Source organism: Oncorhynchus nerka, linkage group LG23, assembly GCF_034236695.1.
Source record: "Oncorhynchus nerka isolate Pitt River linkage group LG23, Oner_Uvic_2.0, whole genome shotgun sequence".
Taxonomy (NCBI): domain Eukaryota; kingdom Metazoa; phylum Chordata; class Actinopteri; order Salmoniformes; family Salmonidae; genus Oncorhynchus; species Oncorhynchus nerka.
The window spans coordinates 43,834,339-43,860,764 of record NC_088418.1 but is presented as its reverse complement, the minus strand read 5'-3'; the positions used below and the strand labels follow the sequence as shown (position 1 = coordinate 43,860,764).

The following is a 26,426-nucleotide window of genomic DNA, read 5'->3' as shown; positions in this document are numbered from 1 at the left end:
AGCCGATTCTAGATTTAATTTTGAATTGGAGATGCTTAATATGAGTCTGGAGGGAGAGTTTACAGTCTAACCAAACACCTAGGTAGTTGTCCACATATTCTAAGTCAGAACCTTCCAGAGTAGTGATGCTAGTCAGGTGGGCGAGATCGTTTTAACAATCTGTTGAAGGGCATGCATTTAAAAGCAGTTGGAGGCCATGGAAGGAGTGTTGTATGGCATTAAAGCTCGTTTGGAGTAGAGGTCGACAGACTTATCGGAATGGCCGATTTTTACGTTTTCATAACAATCAGTAATCGGCATGTTTGGTGGCCGATTTACATTGCACTCCAAAAGGAGACTGCGTGGCAGGCTGACTACCTGTTACACGAGTGCAGCAAGAAGCCAAGGTAAGTTGCTAGCTAGCATTAAACTTAACTTTAGAAAAAACAATCAATCTTAACATAATCACTAGTTAACTACACATGGTTGATGATATTACCAGTTTATCTAGCTTGTCCTGCGTTGCATATAATCGATGCGGTGCCTGTTAATTTCTCATTGAATCACAGCCTACTTCGCCAAACAGGTGATGATTTAACAAGCGCATTCGCGAAAAAAGCACTGTCGTTGCACCAATGTGTACCTAACCATAAACATCAATGCCTTTCTTTAAAATCAACACACAAGTATATATTTTTAAACCTGCATATTTAGTTAATATTGCCTGCTAACATGAATTTCTTTTAACTAGGGAAACTCTGTCACTTCTCTTGCGTTCCTGCAAGCAGTCAGGGTATATGCAGCTGTTTGGGCCGCCTGGCTCGTTGCGAACTGTGTGAAGACCATTTATTCCTAGCAAAGACCGTAATTAATTTGCCAAAATTATACATAATTATGACATAATATTGAAGGTTGTGCAATGTAACAGCAATATTTAGACTTATGGATGCCACCCGTTAGATAAAATACGTAACGGTTCCGTATTTCACTGAAATAATAAACGTTTGTGTTTTCGAAATTATAGTTTCCGGATTTGACCATATGAATTAAGGCTCGTATTTCTGTGTGTTATTATGTTATAACTAAGTCTATGATTTGATAGAGCAGTCTGACCGAGTGGTGGTAGGCAGCAGCATGCTCGTGAGCATTCATTCAAACATCACTTTTGTGCGTTTGCCAGCAGCTGTTCGCTGTGCTTCAAGCATTGAGCTGTTTATGACTTCAAGCCTATCAACTCCCGAGATTAGGCTGGTGTAACCGATGTGAAATGGCTAGCAAGTTAGCGGGGTGCGCACTAATAGCGTTTCAATCGGTGACGTCACTCGCTCTGAGATCTTTGAATTAGTTGTTCCTCTTGCTCTGCAAGTGCAGCGGATTTTGTGGAGCGATGGGTAATGATGCTTCGAGGGTGGCTGTTGTAGATGTGTTCCTGCTCGAGCCCAGGTAGGGGCAAGGAGAGGGACGGAAGCTATACTGTTACACTGGTATACTATAGTGCCTATAAGAACATCCAATAGTTTAAGCTATATGAAATATAAATGGTATAGAGAGAAATAGTCCTATAATTCCTATAATAACTTACAACCTAAAACTTCTTACCTGGGAATATTGAAGACTCATGTTAAAAGGAACCACCAGCTTTCATATGTTCTCATGTTCTGAGCAAGGAACTTAAACGTTAGCTTTTTTACATGGCACATATTGCACTTTTACTTTCTTCTCCAACACTTTTTTGTTTTTGCATTATTTAAACCAAATCGAACATGTTTCATTATATTTTTTGGCTAAATTGATTTTATTGATGCATTATATTAATGTAAATAAGTGTTCATTCAGTACTGTTGTAAATGTCATTATTATAAATACATTTGAAATATCGGCCAATTTGAATCGATAACTGCTTTTTTTGGTCCTCCGATCGGTATCGGCACTGAAAACCCCTAATCGGTCGACCACTAGTTTGGAGGTTAGTGTACAGTGTCCAAGAAGGGCCAAAAGTATATAGGATGGTGTCGTCTGCGTTGAGGTGGATCAGAGAATCACCAACTGCAAGAGCGGCATCATTGATATATATATACACACACACACACACACACACACACACACACACAGAGAGAAAAGAGTCGGCCTGAGAATTGAACCTTAAGGCACCCCCATAGAGACTGTCAGAGGTCTGGACAACAGGCCCTCCAATTTGACACACTGAACTCTGTCCTAGAAGTAGTTGTTGAACTAGGTGAGGCAGTCATTTGAGAAACCAAGGCTATTGAGTCTGCCGATAAGAATGCCGTGATTGAGTGTCGAAAGCCTTGGCCAGGTCGATGAAGACTGCTGCACAGTACTGTCTTTTATCGATGGCGGTTGGTATTGTTTAGGACCTTGAGCGTGGCTGAGGTGCACGCATGACCAGCTCGGAAACCAGATTGCATACTGGAGAAGGTACTGTGGGATTCAAAATGGTTGGTGATCTGTTTGTTAACTTGGGTTTCGAAGATTTTAGAAAGGCAGGGCAGGATGGATATAGGTCTATAACAATTTGGGTCTGGAGTGTCTCCCCATTTTGAAGAGGGGGATGACCGCGGCAGCTTTCCAATCGTTGGGGATCTCAGACGATACGAAAGAGAGGTTGAACAGGCTGGTAATAGGATTGCAACAATTTTGGTGGATAATTTTAGAGAGGGTCCAGATTGTCTAGCCCAGCTGATTTGTAGGGATCCAGATTTTGCAGCTCTTTCAAAATATCAGCTGTCTGTATTTGGACAAGTTGCTGCAAGGGGTGCTGAGCTGTTGGTAGGGGTAGCCAGGTGGAAAAATGCTTATTGAAATTCTCAATTATCGTAGATTTATCGGTGGTGACAGTGTTTCCTAGCCTCGGTGCAATGGGCAGCTAGGAGGAGGTGCTCTTATTCTCCATGGACTTTACAGTGTCCCAAAACTTTTTGGAATTAGTGCTACAAGATGCACATTTCTGTTTGAAAAAGCTAGCCTTAGCTTTCCTAAATGACTGAGTATATTGGTTCCTTACTTTCCTGAAATGTTGCATATCGTGGGGGCTATTCGATGTTAATTCAGAACGCCACAGGATGTTTTTGTGCTTTTCAAGGGCAGTCAAGTCTTTGGTGAACCAAGGGCTATATCTGTTCTTAGTTCTAAATTTTTTTGAACGGGGCATGCTTATTTAAGATGGCGAGGCAATCACTTTTAAAGAGCAACCAGGCATTCTCTACTGATACGAGATCCTTCCAGGATACCTGGACCTGGTCGATTTAGAAAGGCCTGCTCGATGAAGTGTTTTACGGAGCGTTTGACAGTGATGAGGGGCGGTTGTTTGACCGCGGACCCATTAGATGCAGGCAATGAGGCAGTGATCCCTGAGATCCTGGTTGAATACAGCAGAGGTGTATTTAGAGGGCAGGTTGGTCAGGATGATATCTAAGATGGTGCCCATGGTTACGGATTTAGGGTTGTACCTGGTAGGTTCATTGATCATTTGTGTGAGATTGAGGGCATCTAGCTTAGATTGTAAGATGCCCGGGGTGTTAAGCATTTTAAGGTTTTTGGCATATCGTATGTCAGACATTGCTGCATCCCAGATGTCACCCTATTCCATGACCAAGGCTCATATAATCGATCCCTGAATACATCAATAACCATGATTACATTCATTGCTAGAAAGAGCAGTCAGCAGCACTTACTCTAAAGAGCTCCTCTCGTCACCCCGCCAAGTGCCTAGTCATCCTACACTGAATTCACTTCAATCACCCGGTGACATATTGCTTTTTTTGGCCTTGATCTTTCTCGTTGGAGGAGTGTGCCGCTCAACTTAACTCCAGTTCCTTTCACTACTGTAAGCACTTTTTGTTTTATTAGCATTTTGCAGGCAAATCACATTTTTGCTGCGATGGCTTTTTGTATGGTTTGCATGGAATGACTGTTTTATTGACTGTCTTCTAAGATTAAATATTGAATGTTATCATGCTTATTTACTTTATCTACACCTAACTATTCTGATTAGTTGAAGGTGTGCTAGCACTTGGCTGGAACACAACTCTGCACGTCACGTGGCTCCTTTGGACCAGAATTGAGGAGTTCCATCTTAACTCTATAAATCACAGGCTAGAGTTTTTTTTTTTTTTTTTTTTGAATGACAGGTGAAGATTTGAGTGACAGCCACAGGTGTTCTCAGCCTTTTCACTGTTGGAATATTAGAAACAAGAAGTTAGGGGGCTGGGCCTCAACCTGACTGTCAGTCACTGTCACCATGGTGATATTGAGGCTGACAGACTGCTGGAGAAGCAAGTATCCATGTATCCAACATCTACTCATCGCTCTCCTTGTGCTAATAAATGTGTGTTTTCACGTGCTCTAATTTCCATATACATAAATCACAAAGATGTCAACAACATCCCATCAGAAATGCTACAGTAATGATTTACCAACATGTCGTAATAAGATTTCATGGAGTGAGAGAAACACATTCCAGTGAGTGGGGGACTCATGGGCCTAGTGTAGTAATCCCCACCCTGGTTGCATCTCTCTTGTAGTTAGTATTCCTCTGGGTGTCCCTCTCATCTCTACCCTGGGGAGGCAGCACACTGCTCTTCTCTGCGCTGCTTAGGGATCCCCTGGCTCCTGTCTGCCTGCTGCCATGCTGCCAGCCCTAACAGCCTTTCCTCTACTGGGCTCTTCTCTCTGCTGGAGGACTGGCAAAGGAAATGGGAGAGTAAGAGAGGGAGTGAGGGGTAGAGAGTTGGAGGAAAGGTCAGAGAGAAACAGACAGACGGAGAGCAACCGTTCAGAATGGGTTCTCAACAGAATCCATGAATGAAACACTGACACTTCAGTAAATGTGTTATTGTGCCTAGCTAAGATGGAATACATTGATAGATGGTGGTAAGACCTGAGATTGAGAGAGGGGGGGGGACAGAGTGAAAAGGGATAGCGAGAGACGGAGGGGGAGAGCAAAGCATTTAAACAAGACCATGGTGCTTGCCTACGGAGCTGTGAGGGGAACGGCACCTCAGTACCTCCAGGCTCTGATCAGGCCCTACACCCAAACAAGGGCACTGCGTTCATCCACCTCTGGCCTGCTCGCCTCCCTACCACTGAGGAAGTACAGTTCCCGCGCAGCCCAGTCAAAACTGTTCGCTGCTCTGGCCCCCCAATGGTGGAACAAACTCCCTCACGACGCCAGGACAGCGGAGTCAATCACCACCTTCCGGAGACACCTGAAACCCCACCTCTTTCAGGATTACCTAGGATAGGATAAAGTAATCCTTCTCACCCCCCTTAAAAGATTTAGATGCACTATTGTAAAGTGGCTGTTCCACTGGATGTCTTAAGGTGAACGCACCAATTTGTAAGTCGCTCTGGATAAGAGCGTCTGCTAAATGACTTAAATGTAAATGTAAAAGGTCTCTGGCGGTGTGTATAGTAATAACTAGCTGTGTCACAGTGGAAGGGCTATACTTCTGTGGCATGCCTTTCATGACCACCACTTTGCATGTTGATTTGCCTGGCAATGTAAAACATGGCAAGCACAGGTTGAAATAGTGTGTGTGTGTGTGAAGGTGAGCGCATGCGTACACACTGCCGAGGCTGTCTCTTTGCCCTCCCAGCCCGGCTTGTCAGTAAAAATTAGGACAGGTCTCTCCGAGAGCGGCACTGAGAATATACAAGCCACAGCGCTGCTGATGCTCTCTTTCTCGCTCTCTCTCTCTCTGTGTGTGTGTGTGTGTGTGTGTGTGTGAGAAAGACAGTGGGAGGGATAGGGAGAAAGATGGACAGAAAGCAGCAGCTAGCTTCTACCTGTGGAGCTGGGCTCAGTGACCTGTTGAAAAGCCTCAGCTCATATTAGCACGCTCTGTTGCAACTGTTCTCTCCAGATGTTGTCAAGCATAATCCTGCTCGGTTGCCACACACAACTCTATGTCCTTTCAAACAGTACAAGCTATCATGGAAATAGAAAGCATATTCACTACAGTAAATATTAATATAGGATTTCTATGGGTATGATATGTGTCTAGTCTGTTATTCTGCAGCATTCCCGTTTTGTATTAGATACAGTCAAATCTAAATGAAGAAGGTACACTGCATATATTCACCTATTTGTTTCTGGATCAGGATCTTTCTGAATGTGCAGGTAGGTAGGCAATGTTATGTTGTTAAGATTAGGATCCCAGCACCATGTTCACTACTACAACAGGGAGAAGGAATCCCACAGCTTGAGTGTTTTGTTCTTTGATACTGCAGCTGTATGGAAGCACAGATGTGATATTCTACATCACAATTTGAATTAGAATTGTGTGTGTGTGTGTGTGTGTGTGTGAGTTTCCGTTTCCTTCCGTGTTGGCTGGATCTAGTTCAGTGTGATTCTCTGTGGATCCGTTATCCAGGCCACACTGGGAAGGGTGAAGGAAGGGTGAACTAAGAGTGGGAGAGGAAAGAATGATGGAGGGAGAGGGGAGAGATGGATGAAGGAGAGTGAAGATGGAGGGAGGGGGAAGAAGCAGGGAGAGGGAAGATGGGGGAAGAAGCAGGGAGAGGGAAGATGGGGGAAGAAGCAGGGAGAGGGAAGATGAGGGAAGATGAGGGAAGATGGGGGAAGAAGCAGGGAGGGGAAGAAGCAGGGAGGGGGAAGATGGGGAAGAAGCAGGGAGGGGGAAGATGGGGGAAGAAGCAGGGAGGGGGAAGATGGGGGAAGAAGCAGGGAGAGGGAAGATGGGGGAAGAAGCAGGGAGAGGGAAGATGGGGAAGAAGCAGGGAGGGGGAAGATGGGGGAAGAAGCAGGGAGAGGGAAGATGGGGGAAGAAGCAGGGAGAGGAAAGATGGGGGAAGAAGCAGGGAGGGGAAGAAGCAGGGAGGGGAAGAAGCGGAAGAAGCAGGAAGAAGCAGGGAGAGGGAAGAAGCAGGAAGAAGCAGGAAGAAGAAGGGAGAGGGGGAAGCAGAGAGAAGGGGGGTGAGGGGGAAGAAGGAGGGTGAGGGGGAAGAAGGAGGGAGAGGGGGAAGAAGGGGGGGTGAGGGAGAGTGGAAGGAGGGAATAGGGGTGAATCAGGGAGAGCGGGACGAAGGAAAGAGGGAAGAGGGGCGAAGGAGGGAGGGAAGAGGGGGTCGAAGCAAGGAGGGTCGGAGGGAGGGAAGAGGGGCGAAGCAGGGAGGGAGGGAAGAGGGGCACAGCAGGGAGGGGAAGGAGGGGGAAGGAGGAGGTAGGGAAGATGGGGGAGAGAGGGGAAAAGGGTGGGAGGGGGAAGGAGGGAGGGAGGGAAGGAAGACGGGCGAATCAGACAGAGGGCGAAGGAGAGAGAGGAAGGAAGGCGGGAGAGGGGGAAGAGGGGTGAAGGAGGGAGAGCGGCGCAAAGGAGAAAGGGAGGGAGAGAGGCAGGAAGGAAGGAGGGAGGAGAGAGGGCAGAGGGAAGGAGGAGAGAGAGAGGACTGGCGAATCAGGCAGAGGGTCGAAGGAGGGAGAGTGGAGGGAGGGAAGAGGGGTGAATGAGGGAGGAATGAGAGAGAGGGAATAAGGAAGGGAGAGTGGAGGGAGGGAAGACAGGTGAATCAGGCAGAGCGGGCGAAGGGGAGAGAGGAAGGAAGGAGGGAGGAAGGAAGGAAGGAAAGAAGGCGGAGAGTGGAGAGTTGAGGGGTGAAGGAGGGGGAGGGGAAAAAGGTGAGGGAGGGAGAGGGGTGTGGGGGAAAAGGGGAGGGAGGGAGGGAGGGAGAGGGGGAAGAAGGTGGGAGAGTGGAGGGAGGGAAGAGGGGGGAGGGAGGGAAGAGGGGGAGGGAGGGAGGGAGAGAGGGAGAGGGGGGGAAGGAGAGGAGGAGGAGAGAAGGAAGGGGAGAGGGAATAAGGAAGAAGAGAGGGAAGCAGGAGAGTGGGAAGAGTGAGGGAGGGAGAGAGGGAAGAAGGTAGGAGAGAGTGTTTGCTCACATTTTCCATCTTTCCTCATTTCCTCTCCCCTCTCCTTTTCTTGTCCTCTGTTTTCTCTCCGTGCAGTGACAGTGTTACCCATGGCCACAGATCATGACCGGCAGGACAGTAATATCCCCGGTTAACTCACAGTTTCACAGACCAATGGCGGTTATTTATTTCTGATTCGCAGGGGGCGGGACTGTAACTGTACTGTGTGTGTGACTTCACCATTCCATCAGGTAAAATCTATTTCTCGATTAACACAGTAGAGGATGATGGCTAACATAGGTCAAGATCCTGGTGGTCTGGCACATGTTCAGCAGGTTGTCATGGTAATGTTGTCATATAAATAGTGGCGATCTGTCATTCGTTAGCCGATCAGAGACATGCTTGACATGTTCATTCAATGAAATGTCTGTACGAACACATCTCATCAGAGAGCGAGAGAGGGGAAGAGGAGGGAGAGGAGAGAGAGAGAAGGGGGGGGATATTCTGTGAAACAGCTCTCGTCTCTTCTGTTTTTAATGAGCAGTAGGTCTGATGTCAAGCTTACTGTGCATAGAATGTTTGGGAATGACAGTAATGCATTTGTGAACATTCTATCGCAATATAGAGTGGGAAAGTGGCTGTGCGTTTGAACAATTAAGACACTGCAGCAAATAAAACCTAGAATAAAAACTCTGTCTTGTCCATGATCTGTCTTGTCCAGGACCGGTGCGCCATAGCCAATCAGAGCCATTTGCCACATAGGCCTGCCATCATTCACTTTGAACGGAACTATGGCTACAGGCAATAGCAACAGCCACAAAATGCACCTGAATTCATTTCTGCAATTATGTAAATACCACGGGAGTCCTCTTTACATGTGGGTACTTTTACAGTCCTATTGATCAAACAACCGTGAAAAAGGTAGGCTCTGTCTCCCTTAGTTATGCACATTGACAACAACAAGATCGACAACTGTTAGCCAGAGCGAAATAAGATCAAATCTAGTGAGGGAACATTAGATAAACCCTCTCAAACCTTTTCAGCTAGTTGGTCATTAAAACATTGCACTGAAACGATGGGGAATAATAGCCAGCTATTTGCCTAGGATGCATGCTTGTCCCGAATTTTCGTCAGAACCTATTTTTAAAACTTCCTATAAAGTTGGTTTTGTAGGATAAGCTGGAAATGTGATATTTTTGACTGATATTATGATTGTTTGTTTCATAGCTGCAAAGTAGTTTGAACACTGTCAGTTCCACTTTAAGCCGTCCAATGATAAACCACTGTGGAGGAGTGGTGGGAGGGTTAATTCCAGGAAACTAACCCTGCCAGCTCTTAATGGAACAGAGCTTATTAAATGGGCTTTTATCATCTCTGTGGCTTTCAGCTTTCAGCCTCCTACTGAGAGAGAGATGGAAAGAGAGATGAGCATGACTTGTTCAAATTAGCATCTCAGGTTGAAAGCATAAAATGCAGCCCACCCAGAGGCATGCTGAGATAGGGCTGTTACGGTGACCGTATTACCGCTACACCGGCAATCACGAGTCAAGACCTCAGTCAAAATAGCACATGACCGTTCAGTCACGGTAACTAGGCTTTTCCAAGCTCTGATGCTGCTGATGGTCATTCATAGCCTACCAAACTTGCTAACTGCCTGGTACTCACTATTTTGTCCCTCTAATCACTCTGACATCAATGCAAGTGTAATCGAAAGTCAAATCAAACACTTCACGACAGCCCATGATCTCATGTTGCGCAACATTTCTATACGCTATGCAATTGAGTGAAAATGTTTTGATGGCCTCTATTAAAAAGAGCGGGATCCCATCAGCTTTCTATAGGCTAGGCCTACTATACATTTATTTCGCATCTTTCCTAATATTAAGCACATTGCTTCTCTTTACAACAGGAGTATAGCCTACCTGGCTGGCATGAAAATTAACCATGGGTAAAGCATCCTCCATTTGCTGTTTAAGTGCATAGATGACATGTATTTTAAGAACAGTGTTTTCCTTCTAATTCATTGCATTTTGGAACATTGGCGCTTATAGCCTACTGCCGTGTGCGCATTGCTGTGATAATAATGTGAAGGAATAGCCAAATAGTTTATCAACATTTTAAGCTAAATTTTCTGATCTGTTGCATCCGCCTCATTTCTTTTAAAATATTGTATTAATTTGAGATCTATCGCAACCCACAACTGTTCCAGAGTATGTTTGGAATATATCTTTCTGGCACAGAAGGACAAGTTGACCAATAGAATAGGTCGACTTTTATACTATGGGGGATAGTAAACTGACATTGGCTAGTGCTTTTGCTGTTCATTAGTCCTACTCATCTTGTTGGCTGATGAAAAGTAAATGTGGACAGTTCTTTTAACAGCTTCACTATGCGCCTCGGATTTTGATAAGAAGGACACTCACGCATTCTCGAAGTGTCTGTCTTCACTTGTAGCCTACTTCGGAACTGAGATGCCTATGAGAAGGACCCGATCACATTACTGGCATTAGCTAATAAGAGTTGTGATATATGAGAGACCAACGTGAGTGAGAGGTGCTTCAGAGCAAGGCACTTGGCAGCCGGGAGAAGGGAATTATAATTGGTATATTCAGCCCAAGGGCACAACAGTCACTTTGTCCGCAAAAGGGATGTAATTATTTTAGGGGGTGTTACGGCCACACAAGGAGGATGCTGCCGTGAAATTTGAAGCCTGGTGAGATTATCATCAAGTCCTTGTTAAATTGTGAATGAGAGACTGATGAAGTGTGTGCAGCCCAACGTTTGAATCACAACTGAAGTTGCATAAATAACTAAATGAAGCATATAGGAAGACTTGTTTCTTTGTTAACTGCTCAACACAGAATAGCTGCATGTTCACATTCCCTCGGAAATCGTTTGGAGATAATATCCTTTCTATTTTATTCAGCTATGTTCAATTGTATTCTTCATACTATAAATTAATATAAAATAATGCCTACGGAATTCTAAGCAAGTCTTGTCTGCTAAATGAACTAATGTAGCTGACAGCATAGCCAGATCAGAGCCTAACATAAGGACAACTATTCCGTTCTTCTGAAATATACTATGCGTCTTTAGACCTGTCTAAAATAAATAATGGATTTGTTGTGATGGTGTGGGCTATATTAAATAGATTTGTTTGACTTTTTCCAAATGCAGATGTTCCAAAGGTCTGCATCAGTGGCTTGTAGGATATGAGTGGAGCCCGGAGATGCTAAATGTGTTTATGTTAATTAACGGTCAAATACCGTGAGACCAACAGTTATTTGCTTGACAATCACCGACTGACAAAATGTCATGACCACCACAGCCCTAATGCTGGCGCGCACACACACACACACACACACACACAAAGGGGGAACCCAGGGGCCCATTACACATGGCGAGGACCAAAGGGCCAGTAACCAGCCAACACAGTCTGGCTAAAATATTTATCTCCTGCTATGAGGAAGGAAACCTGTTTTTAAAATGCTGTCACGACTGTGCAGACCATACTATAGACTCTGCAGCTTTTAGATTCTATAAGACATGCGCGCGTGCAAACACACACTCACACAAAGTGAGAGAGTCAGTGAGCAACACGGGTAACAGGAAACAGGAAAGGATGGACACTGAAAGATCAGTGTTCCCTCCTGTCCTACAGCAGTCCAAAGCCTCTGCTGATCCCTGGGCTTTAATGGAATAAAGTGGAACATGTCAGCATTTTCTGACCTTTCATCACCTTTATACAGCTCAGTAAGTGTCAGGGATAGTTCAATGGGACATGAACCAACAGGTCAGGAGGAGAGAAGGGTAGTTCTCTCGCACCCTTTTTTCCAATTTCCACCTAAAATGACATACCCAAAACTAACTGCCTGTCGCTCAGTCATTCAGATAGGAGTCTAAGTGTAATTTAGATGTTGGCCACCAGATGGCAGCAGCGCGTGTGTTAAGTTTCATACTGCGCCAATAAAGAATTGCATTACCAGACAATATTTTGTATCGAGTCTGCCAGGAGTTTGCCCAAAATGTGCCAAATTGCTCAATTGATACATTTTTAAGTACATTACTATAGAGAATATACAAAAATGCTATGGTAATAAAACATTTAAGTGTACACACTCCCAGGAATGTCTTACGTGATAGATAATTATCTTCCCTACAGAAAATACACTAACCTTCACACGTCTAGCTAGCCGGGCGGGGTCGGTGTGGGGCCAGAGATCGCAGGGGTTCAAACTGTAGAACCCAGTTCTTACATTTGAATATAAAAATGGATTTTATCGAACGAAAAATGTAGTAGTTATCTCTGGGACCCACAGGGTGACAAATCAGAGCACGATTACTGAAATTAAGTACATTATTTACCTACAGAGGTGAATGTGTCAAACCAGTTGCCTTGATAAGTGTTTTGTTGTACACTCTCCTCAACCAATAGCATGGTATTGTTTCACAGCAATAGCTACTGTAAATTGGACACTGCAATTAGATTAACACGAATGTAAGCTTTCTGCCCATATAAGACATGTCTTTGGCTGTTGTATACAACATTCTCTAGTCACATTAGTGCACGTTTGCAACAACCCTCCTGGTTTAGGGACACCGATCCCGTAGAGGTTAACGTTTCCAAGCCATGGCAGAGGAGTCACTTACTGTATCTCATCTCTCGTTCCCTCACCCCATCCCTTCATCCAATCCTGATCTCATCGGATGAATGGTCTGTGTCAGAATCACTCCAGCGAATTCACTAAAGAATAGCTCCGTTATATTAGCGGGAACTGTATTCCCCAAATCCCCTGATTTTCAACGAGTCATAATCCGCCCGGCCCCGTTTATTTAACGAATATTCTCCAACGTATAAGTGCTCAATGACTAGTGTAAGAATTGTCATTGGCTGTGGAGTTAGAATTTGAAGGCGGGGTGGGGTTTAAGGTTATTTGTTTTGAAAATGAGTCATTGATTCCAGTGGGGTTTTGAAGGTGTTCATGCGTTGTGTGTAGGTAGGGGCTTAGGGGTAGTTTGTCTGTTTTAATGTAAACGTACTACTGATTCTCTAGGGGGTTGGAAGGCGGCCCCATCCAAAGGGGAGGTGCACTGGAGGTGTTCTTGATCACTGATGATGACTTCATTATAAACCCCCTCCTGAGTATCATGATATAGAAGGTGTTACCGATCATAATGGATGGGGCTTTTAAACAGCACTGTCTGTATGCTGCCTCTCTCTCTCTTACCTTTTTAATATTTCTCTGTCTGCTAAGAGACCCACTCTGTAACGGCTGCTACAGCAAAGCCTCGTCTACAGGCCTCATCTCCTAGCCAATCAGAGCATGACGCTCATGTCTCTCTTCCCAAATGGTACCCTATCGACCAGAGCCCTTTAATAGTGTACTATTAAATCACATTGTATTGGTCACATGCACATGGTTAGCAGATGTTATTGCGAGTGTAGCGAAATGCTTGTGCTTCTAGTTCCGACAGTGCAGAAATATCTCACAAGTAATCTATCAATTCCACAAAAAGGTCCTAATACACACAAATCTAAGTAAAGGAATGGAATAAGACTATATACATATACGTACTGTATATGGATGAGCAATGACAGAGCAGCATAGGCAAGATGCAATAGATGGTATAAAATACAGTATATACATATGAGTAATGCAAGATATGCGAACATCCTTAAAGTGTCATTATTAAAGTGACTAGTGATCCATTTGTTAAAGCAGCCAATGATTTCAAGTCCGTATGTAGGCAGCAGCCCTCTCTGTGTTCGCGATGGCTTTTTAACAGTCTGATGGACTTGAGATGGAAGCTGTTTTTGACATTAGGGAATCTGTTGCCATTTGAGATACAATCCTGTCTGTCACGCTTGTATCCTGTATCTATTCCCAACGGTGTTCCCTGCCTTAACTAACGACAGCCTTAATGAGCCAATCAGCGTCTCGTTGTGTTTAACGAAGCGACGTGGTGTGAGGTTTGCACTATTCACACCTCGCTCCTTCCTGTTTTGTTTTCTCTTCACAGAAATCTGCTGGACATGGACACCTTTTCCAAATCAGACCCAAGTAAGATCACCATGGTTTTCTCTTTGTTTGTTTCACAATGTCCCTGTTCATACCTGTTTCTGCATAAATGGTGAGTGTGCCCGGGGGGCTTCCTGAAGCTCTACTCTCCTGAAACGTCTCCAACAAGCTTTGTATCCTGTTGAGCAGGATTGGGGTCAATTCCATTTCAATTTGTCAATCCAGAAAGTTTACCAAATTCAATAACAATTCAAATTCTTCCTCCTTTAAAAGCTATGAAGAGAAATGGACTTTCGGTGTACTTCCCTGAATTGAAACAGAATTGACCCCAACCCTGCTGTTCAATCATTTAACACCTCTCTATGCCCTAAGCCAAGACCTAATCTGTCTTAACCCATCCTCACGCTCCCTATCCAACCTCCTCGCTCTGTCTGGGTCCGGTTTCCCAAAATCATCATTATAGCTTTTAGTATGAGCATTGGTAGTCCTTTCCACTCGTACCCATAGACGGGGTGAAAAAGGCAGATTTGGGCACTGGTAAGCCCCTAAATTGGAACGACATCAAAACTCGGGCTTTGCGTTGTACGAGTTTTGACTAATAGCCGTTCTGAACCTGAGCACTGCACGCAACAAGAACTTGCCCCCATCCCTCCTGTTAATTGGGAAACTTGTGCAAATTCTTTGTTGTCTGAGTGAGGGAACTCGATGCATTTTGAAAGATAAGACGTTGACGATTTATAACAATACCGCTTGGATGTCATGTAATTAAAACTTGTTAGGGCCGTGGTCCCGTGGTAGGAACATCAATCAGCGGAAATGTTCAAGAGCGCCACCTATAGTGGTTGATAAAACTCAAACTTTCATTAAAATGGACATACAATGTACTGAATTAAAGCTACACTCGTTATGAATCTATCCACCAAGTCAGATTTGTAAAATGCTTTTCGGCAAAAGCATGAGAAGCTATTATCTGATAGCATGTATCCCCCAGAATACACTAACGTCACCTAACGACAGATTTTGCGATAGTCGGCGCTACACAAACCGCACAATAAAATATAAAACATTCATTACCTTTGACGAGCTTCTTTCTTGGCACTCCTAGATGTCCCATAAACATCATTTTGGGTCTTTTTTCGATTAAATCGGTCCATATATAGCCTAGATATCGATCTATGAATACTGTGTGAACAACGGGGAAAAAATAGCGTTTTAGAACGCAACGTCATTTTTTTTTATTAAAAAAGTCGACGATAAACTTTCACAAAACACTTCGAAATACTTTTGTAATGCAACTTTAGGTATTAGTACACGTTAATAAGCGATAAAATTAACCAGGAGGTGATGTAAAATCTATAGGTGTCCGTCTCGAAAAAATGTCAGGAGAAATCTCAACCAAAACATCCGGTCGGAGACCGGAGGGAATCGGTTCCCTTGTGTCGGTTTGACCAAGAATCAAAGCCGAAGCAAATGACAAGACTCTAGACATCGTGTGGAAGCTGTAGGTACTGCAACCTCTGCCTCATTTAATCCGGTTCACTCTGAACAACTCCTGGAAGTAGCGCATGGATATTTATTTCCATTTTCAGTGATCAGATTTTCCTGCACTTTTCGATGAAACGCACGTTCTGTTATAGTCACAGCCGTGATTTAACCAGTTTTAGAAACGTCTGAGTGTTTTCTATCCACACATACTAATCATATGCATATACTATATTCCTGGCATGACTAGCAGGGCGCTGAAATGTTGCGCGATTTTTAACAAAAAGCTGCGAAAATTCGCAACTTCCCTAACAGGTTTTAAGACAAACACCCGTGAGTCCAAATGTGCACTTCCCATATGAGCCTATGTCTGTTGTGAAGAAAATTAGCTGCGGAACACGCAACTGAATGCACTCGTGACTCCTTTCTATGCGTACCAAAATTAGGATCTGTTTCTCTGAATTGCCTATTCAAAGCCTAAGAGCTAATTTAAGCTAGATTCGAAAATGTGGTCGGCGGCGCCGTATGGATGGTGTGACGCAATCGCGTAGCCTCTGGAGGCACGCAGAGGCCAATTTGAGCTCCGTACCGCATCGCCGTGCACCTCCTCAAATTTTGTAACAATGGGGAGGGCTCCATATAGCTTACGCATTGACATGATTGGTTGACGGTAGGTGGGGGCAGGAGGTCCTGTACAAACACAAACTCACTTCCTTCACAACAGCTCTGCGCTGCTCCGCGAAGTGCAAGAAGTATGAATGCCCTGACTTCTGCAGAGGCCATATCATCGTAAATGCTGCACGGATTGATCATGCAGTGCCTTTTATAACTTAGCTAGTCCATGTTGGCAATAGAACAAGCTTTCAAATGATGCCCACCTGACCCCGATAGCGATTTTATAATGGGCAGATTTTGGATTGTGTAAACAACAACGACAAAAACACTTGTGTGATGATGGGGATGCAGGGTAGTGTTCCAAGCAAAACAACTACAAGTGTATAAAGCCACTTATAGTTGAAGAATCTTCTTTGAGTCATAAAGGTGCATTGAAATGACTTAGAAACTGTGCACACTTTGGAGAGGTGTGTGTGTGTGTGTGTGTGGCCATTTGGAAACGCCAATTAGTCCTCAAACTCAAATCTTTGTCATGGCTTTATTTTATGTTGCACCTACCCCACATTTTTCAGGAATGTTCTTCTAATCTTACTGAATGTGTCCAGAGTATTTCCAGATTTTGTTATCAACAAATGTGGCGATAAGTACAACAAATATAAAATTCACATAAAATTTACAGTGTAATGTTTGGATTCAGGCTTGTGTCCGGTAAGCTGTTGTGGAGATTATAGTAAAATTATTAGCCCAAACTGTTCCCTTTCAATTTTCATATTTCTTCTTTAAGAAACCTTTAAATGTAGCCCTATCCATTTAGGCCAATTTTCACTCATGTAAAGGGTTAAATTGCAAAGCTGTTTCCCAAAACGTTAAAACGTTTGTTATTTACGAACCGCTTCAGACCACTCGTAGAACGGCTAAGTGCGCCGTTGGATGCGTTGTTGCCCTTCCGCGTCACTTTGTACACACAAGATCTCCGCTGAACTTAGAATCAAGATGTTTATCTGTCTCTCTCTGACCGCTGATCATTTCAGAACGGAATCGAATACAAAGTTGCCAATTGTTACACGAACTAAGGATAAAAAGGGGCTTCAAATGAAACCCGAGGGTGACTGCATTAAACGATTAATACAGTAGTCCTATAGGCTACAAACAGGCCTACATACACTGAGTGCACAAAACATTAAGAACACCTTCCTAAGATTGAGTTGCACCCCCTTTGCCCTCAAAACGGCCTCAATTTGTCGGGGCACGGACACTACAATGTGTCAAGCGTTCCACAGAAATGCTGGCCCATGTTGATGTCAATGATTCCCACTGTTGTGTCTTGTTGGCTGCATGTCCTTTGGGTGGGGGACCATTCTTGATAGACACGGGAAAACTGTTGTGTGAACAATCCAGCAGTATTGAACTTCTTGACACACTCAAACCGGTGCGCCTGGCACCTACTACCATACCCCGCTCAAAGGCACTTAGATCTTTTGTCTTGCCCATTCACCCTCTGAATGGCACACATGCATTGTGTGTCATTATAGTTTCAAAGGTTAAAGAAGGATTTTTAAGCCGTCTCCTCCCCTTCATCCTCTCTGATTTTGAAGTGGATTTAACCAGTGACATCAAGTAAGGGATCATAGCGTTCACCTGGATTCACCTGGTCAGTCTATGTCATGGAAAGAGCACATCTTCCTAATGTTTTGTACACTGCATTTCTATCATATTGAAATCAATTTCATGTTCAATCAATTGAGCTCTATTTTGCTAATTGTACGGCTATATAGTGTCTAATTCTTGCCTCAAAATATTTAATGTGGTGCAACAACGTGCGCGTTATAAGCCACGCCCATATTTGCAGCCGTAGGCGCTGATGTCTCTCTAGGAGCTGCTCGGTCGTCAGTATTGTGAAATTATGGGGAAAAGCTGATCCGAGGGCAACGCTGCCTTCTCTTTTAGGCCCCATCACAATCCACGCAGGCTGCAACAACGCACTTGGTGAACAGAGCCAATGCCTTGTCAATGGGAGTCATTTGTCGCCCGATGAATGGCATTGACAACGGCGACGATTCTCTTGCAAATGTCTTAGGATGATTACAACTGGTGTACGTTAGTGTGCCATACAACAGGGGTTACACAAAGGTGTGAGTCGCTCCCTACTTCTTTAGACGTATTTATTTTTACAGTAGTTGTGAGAATTCGGGCTGTATCACATCTGGCCGTGATTGGAAGTCCCATTGGGCGGCGCACAATTGGCCCAGCGTTGTCCGCGTTTGGCCGGAGTAGGACGTCGTTGTAAATAATCATTTGTTCTTAACTGACCTGTCTAGTTAAAGAAAATAAAACCTAATTCTCCACCATACCTAGGCCCTTCCTTCCATCCCTCCAGCCTTAGCTCCTCTTTTTATTTGAGTTTGAGTTCATTTTTTACAGGGACAGTGCACATTTTTAATCAATGTTTCAGTAAAAGTGACGGTTTTAGCCAGCCGGCTAATTACCGACAATAGTCCCTGGGCAGGTTATTAAAAACAATAGCAATAACGACACAGACAAACAATGAGCAGTGAGACCATGTGGAGCAACATAGGACAAGCAACACGCCGCACACCGACCGGGCAACAGCACAATCAACAAAGCAAATGACATAAAAGCAACAGTTTCCACACCTCACAAGCTACAGATAACACTGAAAGGGGCAATACACACTCACGGATTTATGTTCACAAGTCTGATTGTCCCTTTAGCCAGGTCTTTGTGTTTTTAGTGAAGGTGCGATAGGTGGTACAGTTGTGTGTGTCTGATGGCAGTGTTTTCCAGACATGGGAAGCTCTCGCCGAGAAAGCAGATTGACTAAAACGTCAACCAAGTGTTTCCTTACATTTACATTTAAGTCATTTAGCAGACGCTCTTATCCAGAGCGACTTACAAATTGGTGCATTCACCTTATGACATCCAGTGGAGCTGCCACTTTACAATAGTGCATCTAAATCTTTTAAGGGGGGGGTGAGAAGGATTACTTTATCCTATCCTAGGTATTCCTTAAAGAGGTGGGGTTTCAGGTGTCTCCGGAAGGTGGTGGTTTCCTTAGTGGTTTGGATGATCTGGAGGGTCACGTGAAACACATGAACATGAATAAGGCTTTGGGGAAAACCACGCTGCTTGAATGTTGTTAATATCGGAGTGATGTTATTGATGTCAAATTGAAATGTTATTGGTCGAATACAACCAGTCTAGGACTTTACAGTGAAACGCTTACTTACAAGACGTTCCCAACAGCGCAGAGTTAAAAAGGAAGACAAATGTTTGCTGAATATAGAAGGTAATAGTAACACAATTGAAAGAAAACCAATGAGTACCAGTCAATGTGCAGGGGTACGAAGTAGTTGAGGTAATACAGTATGCCCATGTGGGTAGAGGTCAAATTGACTGGGAAATCGGGATATATAATAAACAGAGTAGCAGCAGCGTATGTGGAGTGTGTGTGTTAGTTTATGTAGTGTGTGTGTGTGTGTTGGAGTTTCAGTCTAGTATGTGTGTGTAGAGTCAAGTGAGTGTGCATAGAGCCAGTGCAAAAAAAAAAATAACGATGAATAAATACATATTAAAGGTGGTCTGTGTGATGTATGTATGTATGTATGTATCTATCAATCAGTGGAGGCTGCTGAGGGGAGGAGGGCTCAAAATGAGGAATGGAGTCGATGGAATGCTATCAAACACATCAAAGATGTGGTTTCCATGTGGTTGACTCCATTCCATGAACTCCATTCCAGCCATTATGAGCCCTCCTCCCCTCAGCAGCCTCCACTGGTATGTATGCATGTTATTATGTCATATTTTACCGATTTTTGAATCACCGTGTATCAATAAGTCATGTGGTTAATGTTTTTGTGTGTTGTTTGCCTTCTCGCTCTTTCTCCCTCTCTCTCGTTCTGTTTTTCTTTTCTTTCAGGCCTTTTGTCTGCTTTTTCTGCCTGTCTTGACATTCTTATATTCCACTAGCCTTGCATGAATTTCTGTAAGTTTATTTATTTTTCTTCCGTTCTTTATGTATGTCTCATGACGTGAGCACAACACACACACACATTCCTGTACTTGATATCAGTGTGTGTCAACCTTGTCATCAACATTGTTTTGGTGCTGATCTCTATATATTCAGCATTTTCTAAATTCTGTCTCTTAGTCTCCCCCCTCCTCTCCCCTCAAAACTCCAGCCCAAAAAATAGAAACTGGTCGTCTTCCTTCTCACGCCTCGTTAGTCAGTGACCACTTATATGTCACGAGTCATATTCTCAAGGCAGATTTATTCATATTCCGGTATGGGATCTGTGGCGAAGATTAGGGAGAAGGAGGCTTTGTGACTAATGATGATAGGCTTGTGATGATGAGCCTGGTCCAGGGCCATAAACATTCATGTAAGGAGGCACTTGTGCTGAGTGGCCGTCTTAATCATACTGAGTGTTGCTGCTCAAGTCTCCCAGCATTAAGATGCTTCAGTGGGCAGCGAGAGGGCAAGGCCAGGGGAGGGATAGGGGGACGACTCTGGCCTTTTCTTCTTAGGTCTCAGGTGAGACTTAAAGGTCGTATAAAAATAGAAACAGGTTTGGACGTGCCTTTGAAAATGAAGGAGAGAAGTGGGAGTGAGGCAGAGACCGAGCGAGAGAGAGAGAGAGAGAGAGAGAGAGAGAGAGAGAGAGAGAGAGGGACAAAGGCTCATCTTATGTTCGCTTACATTCCTCTCTTCACTCTCTCTGTAAGAGGCATATGAACAGAGGCTGATTGGCTTCAACTCTCCTTTGAAGCCTGTTGAGTAAGTGATTAAGTATGTGTGTGTGTCACTAACTCAACAGGAGCTTATTATGCCTTGCATTCTCAAAGCCCTACTGAAATAAGTGCACAAGGAATGAGCTCAGTTCTCTTCCCACTAGAACATTATGTTGTTGTTGATAAACCATTCCTCATATGTTTGTAACCCTGTAATGCATTTTCCTCACACTCAACAGGTCATGTAGGGTCCCCTGTTTAACCTGGTTCTTCTGTGTTTCTCCTTCTTCATCTAGTATGCGTTCTGTACACACAAGGCATCAGCAATAAGGAGTGGAGAGAGGTAAGTCCCCTTCAGTTAGCCTAAACAGTACACCAGAGACTGAATTGAAAAGGGCCTGATATTCAACATGATCTGAAATGAATCCTCAACCCAATCCTAGATTCCCCATCTCTGAATATTTTCTCCTATGATTAATAATACTGAAATATCAGACCCATATAACTCCTATAGATAGCGGTGTTAGGTTTCTGTGCATGTATTACTCTGTCTGTGTCTCAAATGACACCCTATTTCCTGGTCAAACGTAGTGCACTATATATGAAATAGGGTACCATTTGGGAGGCAACCTCTGACATCCGTAATGTCACTCTCAAGTAATGAATTTTCAATATTTTATACATTTATTTATTTGGAATTGAGATGCACCATCACATTTTTTTGAGCGCGGTCAATTAATTTCTCTCTCTATTAGAAATCAATTGTATGTCACGAATGTGGTCTGTCAAATACCCGCATTAAATTGAAGGAAATATCTTGCATGCTTTTGACCCTCAACCTTTTCATCCTCTCTCTCTCAAGTTTGGAAGGACAGAGGTGATTGAAAACACTCTCAACCCGGAGTTTGTTCGTAAATTCATCTTGGATTATTTCTTTGAGGAACGACAGAATCTGAGATTTGACCTGTAAGTCAAACTAAATATTTGTATGTGCCTCTGTATTTTTCACTTCCTTTGTGTAGTTGTGTGTGTGTGTGTGTGTATTAGAGTGTATCTACAGTGTGCATTGTCAGTACGGATTGGGGTCCCTGCCTAGTGTCCTGTCAGTGTGTGTGTTTTCAATCTTGTGTGTGTGTGTGTGTGTGTATCGGTGTCCCTCCTTGTCATCCTGTCAGAGTAGGTATTTAAATCTCTCTCTGACATGCGAGGGATCAAGAGGTCACGTGGGCACTCTCTCGCCGATACGAGAGAGAAAATAAAGGTGTGTGTGCCCATTGTCATGAAACTGAAAACCAACTAGGACCTGTGAATTAATACGGTAAAAGCCACATTCCTTTACTGAGAGAGACACCGCTAACTGAATACACACCGCTAACTGAATACACACCGCTAACTGAATACACACCGCTAACGCTAACTGAATACACACCGCTAACGCTAACTGAATACACACCGCTAACTGAATACACACAACTAACTGAATACACACCACTAACTGAATACACACCACTAACTGAATACACACCACTAACTGAATACACACCACTAACTGAATACACACCACTAACTGAATACACACCACTAACTGAATACACACCACTAACTGAATACACACCACTGACTGAATACAGACACCTGACTGAATACACACAACTGACTGAATACACACATCTCTATTTACACGAATAGCATAATTTATTCCATGTGAATTGGTCTGACTGGGATGCCAGGAGAACACTACCTGCCCCAATGCATAGTGCTAACTGTAAAGTTTAGTGGAGGAGGAATTATGGTCTGGGCTTTTTTTTCATAGTTCAGGCTAGGCCCTTTAGTTCCAGTGATGGGAAATCTTAACACTACAGCATACAATGACATTCTAGACGATTCTGTGCTTCCAACTTTATGGCAACAGTTTGGGGAAGGCCCTTTCCTGTTTCAGCATGAAAATGCCCCCATGCACAAAGCGAGATCCATACAGAAATTGTTCATCGAGATAAGTGTGGAAGAACTTGATTGGCCTATATTGAGCCCTGACCTCATCTTTGGGATGAATTGGAATGCCGACTGCGAGCCAGGCTTAATCTCCCAACATTAGTTCCTGACCTCACTAATGCTCTTGTGAATGAATAGAAGCAAGTCCTCCAGCAACGTTCCAACGTCTGGTGGAAAGCCTTCCCAGAAGAGTGGAGGCTGTGATAGCAGCAAAGGGGGACCAACTCTATATTAATGCCCATGATTTTGGAATGAGAGGTTCGACAAGCAGGTGTCCACATACTCTTGGTCATGTAGTGTACATCTCTACTGATTCGTGTGTGTAATGATGATGTTGTTACTCACAATTTTCTCACTCTAATGAGAGGGGGACAGGAGTTATTACTGTACCTTTTACTGAGCTCAGGACAAATATATATATATATATATATATATATACACTGCTCAAAAAAATAAAGGGAACACTTAAACAACACAATGTAACTCCAAGTCAATCACACTTCTGTGAAATCGAACTGCCCACTTAGGAAGCAACACTGATTGACAATAAATGTCACATGCTGTTGTGCAAATGGAATAGACAACAGGTGGAAATTATAGGTAATTAGCAAGACACCCCCAATAAAGGAGTGGTTCTGCAGGTTGTGACCACAGACCACTTCTCAGTTCCTATGCTTCCTGGCTGATGTTTTGGTCACTTTTGAATGCTGGCGGTGCTTTCACTCTAGTGGTAGCATGAGACGGAGTCTACAACCCACACAAGTGGCTCAGGTAGTACAGCTCATCCAGGATGGCACATCAATGCGAGCTGTGGCAAGAAGGTTTGCTGTGTTTGTCAGCGTAGTGTCCAGAGCATGGAGGCGCTACCAGGAGACAGGCCAGTACATCAGGAGACGTGGAGGAGGCCGTAGGAGGGAAACAACCCAGCAGCAGGACCGCTACCTCCACCTTTGTGCAAGGAGGAGCAGGAGGAGCACTGCCAGAGCCCTGCAAAATGACCTCCAGCAGGCCACAAATGTGCATGTGTCTGCTCAAACGGTCAGAAACATACTCCATGAGGGTGGTATGAGGGCCCGACGTCCACAGGTGGGGGTTGTGCTTACAGCCCAACACCGTGCAGGACGTTTGGCATTTGCCAGAGAACACCAAGATTGGCAAATTCGCCACTGGCGCCCTGTGTTGTTCACTGAAGAAAGCAGGTTCACACTGAGCACATGTGACAGACGTGACGGAGTCTGGAGACGCCGTGGAGAACGTTCTGCTGCCTGCAACATCCTCCAGCATGGCCGGTTTGGCGGTGGGTCAGTCATGGTGTGGGGTGGGGTTGTATTTCTTTGGGGAGCACACAGCCCTCCATGTGCTCGCCAGAGGTAGCCTGACTGCCATTAGGTACCGAGATGAGATCCTCAGACCCCTTGTGAGACCATATGCTGGTGCGGTTGGCCCTGGATTCCTCATCATGCAAGACAGTGCTAGACCTCATGTGGCTGGAGTGTGTCAGCAGTTCCTGCAAGAGGAAGGCATTGATGCTATGGACTGGCCAGCCCGTTCCTCAGACCTGAATCCAATTGAGCACATCTGGGACATAATGTCTCGCTCCATCCACCAACGCCACAGACTGTCCAGGAGTTGGCGGATGCTTTAGTCCAGGTCTGGGAGGAGATCCCTCAGGAGACCATCCACCACCTCATCAGGAGCATGCCCAGGCGTTGTAGGGAGGTCATACAGGCACGTGGAGGCCACACACACTACTGAACCTCATTTTGACTTGTTTTAGCCTCTTGCGACGAGCAATCCCGGATTCGGGATCGTAATCATAGCCTCAAACGAATTAGCATAACGCAGCGGACATAAATAACCCTAGTAACTTTTCCTATTCATGAAAATCGCAAATGAAATGAAATAAATATATTCAAACACAAGCTTAGCCTTTTGTTAACACTGTCATCTCAGATTTTCAAAATATGCATTACAGCCAACGCTAGACAAGCATTTGTGTAAGTTTATCATGGCATAATGCTATTCTAGCTCTGCTGGCAGCAGGCAACATTTTCACGAAAATAAGAAAAGCAACCAAATTAAATAATTGACCTTTTGAAGAACTTCGGATGCTTTCACTCAGGAGACTCCCAGTTAGATAGCAAATGTTTAGCGCTAATGCATAACTGGTTTTAAGGACATTACATCAAAGTTGGATTAGCCGGTAGTGTGGTTTTCCACTTTAATTTTGAGTGTGACTCCAAGTCCAGACCTCCATGGGATGATACATTTGATTTCCATTGATAATTTTTGCGTGATTTTTGTTGTCAGCACATTCAACTATGTAAAGAAAAAAGTATTTAATAAGAATATTTCATTCATTCAGATCTAGGATGTGTTATTTTAGTGTTCCCTTTATTTTTTTGAGCAGTGTATACACACACACACACACACACACACACACACAGAGTCTGGGAGGCAGGACTACACAACAGGCTATAAATAGACTAGGGAGACCTAATGTAATTCAGCCAGGTGGAGGGAGTGTAAATGGAGTGTGAGTGAGAGAGGAAAAGCGTATGTGTTGAGGGGAGTCCTTGTGTTCTTTTTTGCTGTGTGTAATATGAGGTAGGCTATGTATTGTATAAAGGCATAAACATGATCTTAAATCAGTGTTCTTTTCAGGCTTGGGCTCATATGCAGTATAGGCCTATGCAGATGCATAAGCTCTAATATGCTTATGGGTATTTTGAATGAATCATCACCTTTAGAAAAGGCTTTGAAACAACAAACATGTTTTCCACTCAGTTTCGATCTTCTTTCTTGTTGATCATTTCAAATTGATCATCACAGGGAGGTGAGTTTTTTAAAAGCACATACTGTTTTAATGATGCGTTTGATGTGATTTTCCATAGCATTTGCGTTGATGTCAGAGTGGTTAGAGGGACAATGGAGCCCTGAGTACCAGCCCATTAGGATCTGACGGTCGTTAGCCAGTCGGGTACTACCAACGCATGTCCAGACTAAATAAAAGCAGATTACCGTGACTCAGCAGTCACATAGAATAAAACTGCGTTCATGACTGCCAGTGTGGCGGTAATACGGCAACAGCCCTGCGCACACCCGCACGCACACACACATAATGTACATCACGGAGAAACAATGTACACAAATATGCGCACGCACACACGTGGTAGTCTGTGTGTGTGTGTGATTTAGGTGTTGTGGGACAGTTTTGGCAGCTGAATAAAGGCAATACACTTGCCTTGTGCTGTGTGTCTCAGGAAATTCTGTTTTCATGAATGTAAGGGATCTGTTCAATGGAATAGAACATCAGAGCTGCTGTGCCTCCAGTGCCTTGTGAGTTACACAACAAACATCCCAGAGCTCATTCTGACAATTCACCATCCCATCTCCCTGACAGTGGCAGTATGCCACATAATCTGTCCTGCTTGCTAGACGGGGAGAGCGTGTCTGTGTGTGTTAGGGGAGGCTGGCACAGGACTAGAGCCCAGAGACCCACGAGTATCACACGGAGACAGAGATATTCCCTCTCATCTCCCATCAACAGAATCCGAGCCTACTGGTTCTTTGATGTGTGTAATTGAGTAAGGCCATCCTGTAGAGACAACATTGACATAGATGATAGTGGATGAAAACACTGTTTGAATACACCATTTCCCCTCGGGCACACATACTGTTTTCTGTCAACAGAATGG

At 44.1% G+C, this 26,426-nt stretch overlaps 1 protein-coding gene across 1 annotated transcript in view; it reads left to right on the top strand.

The window, feature by feature from the left end:
- Positions 1-26,426, top strand: part of LOC115106870 (copine-8) — a 132,418-nt gene that overhangs the window by 33,160 nt on the left and 72,832 nt on the right. Inside the window, exons 2-4 of the mRNA XM_029630041.2 lie at positions 13,892-13,932; positions 21,033-21,079; positions 21,599-21,702. Of these exons, the coding sequence (XP_029485901.1) occupies positions 13,892-13,932; positions 21,033-21,079; positions 21,599-21,702 (192 nt within the window). The remainder of the gene's footprint in view (positions 1-13,891; positions 13,933-21,032; positions 21,080-21,598; positions 21,703-26,426) is intronic.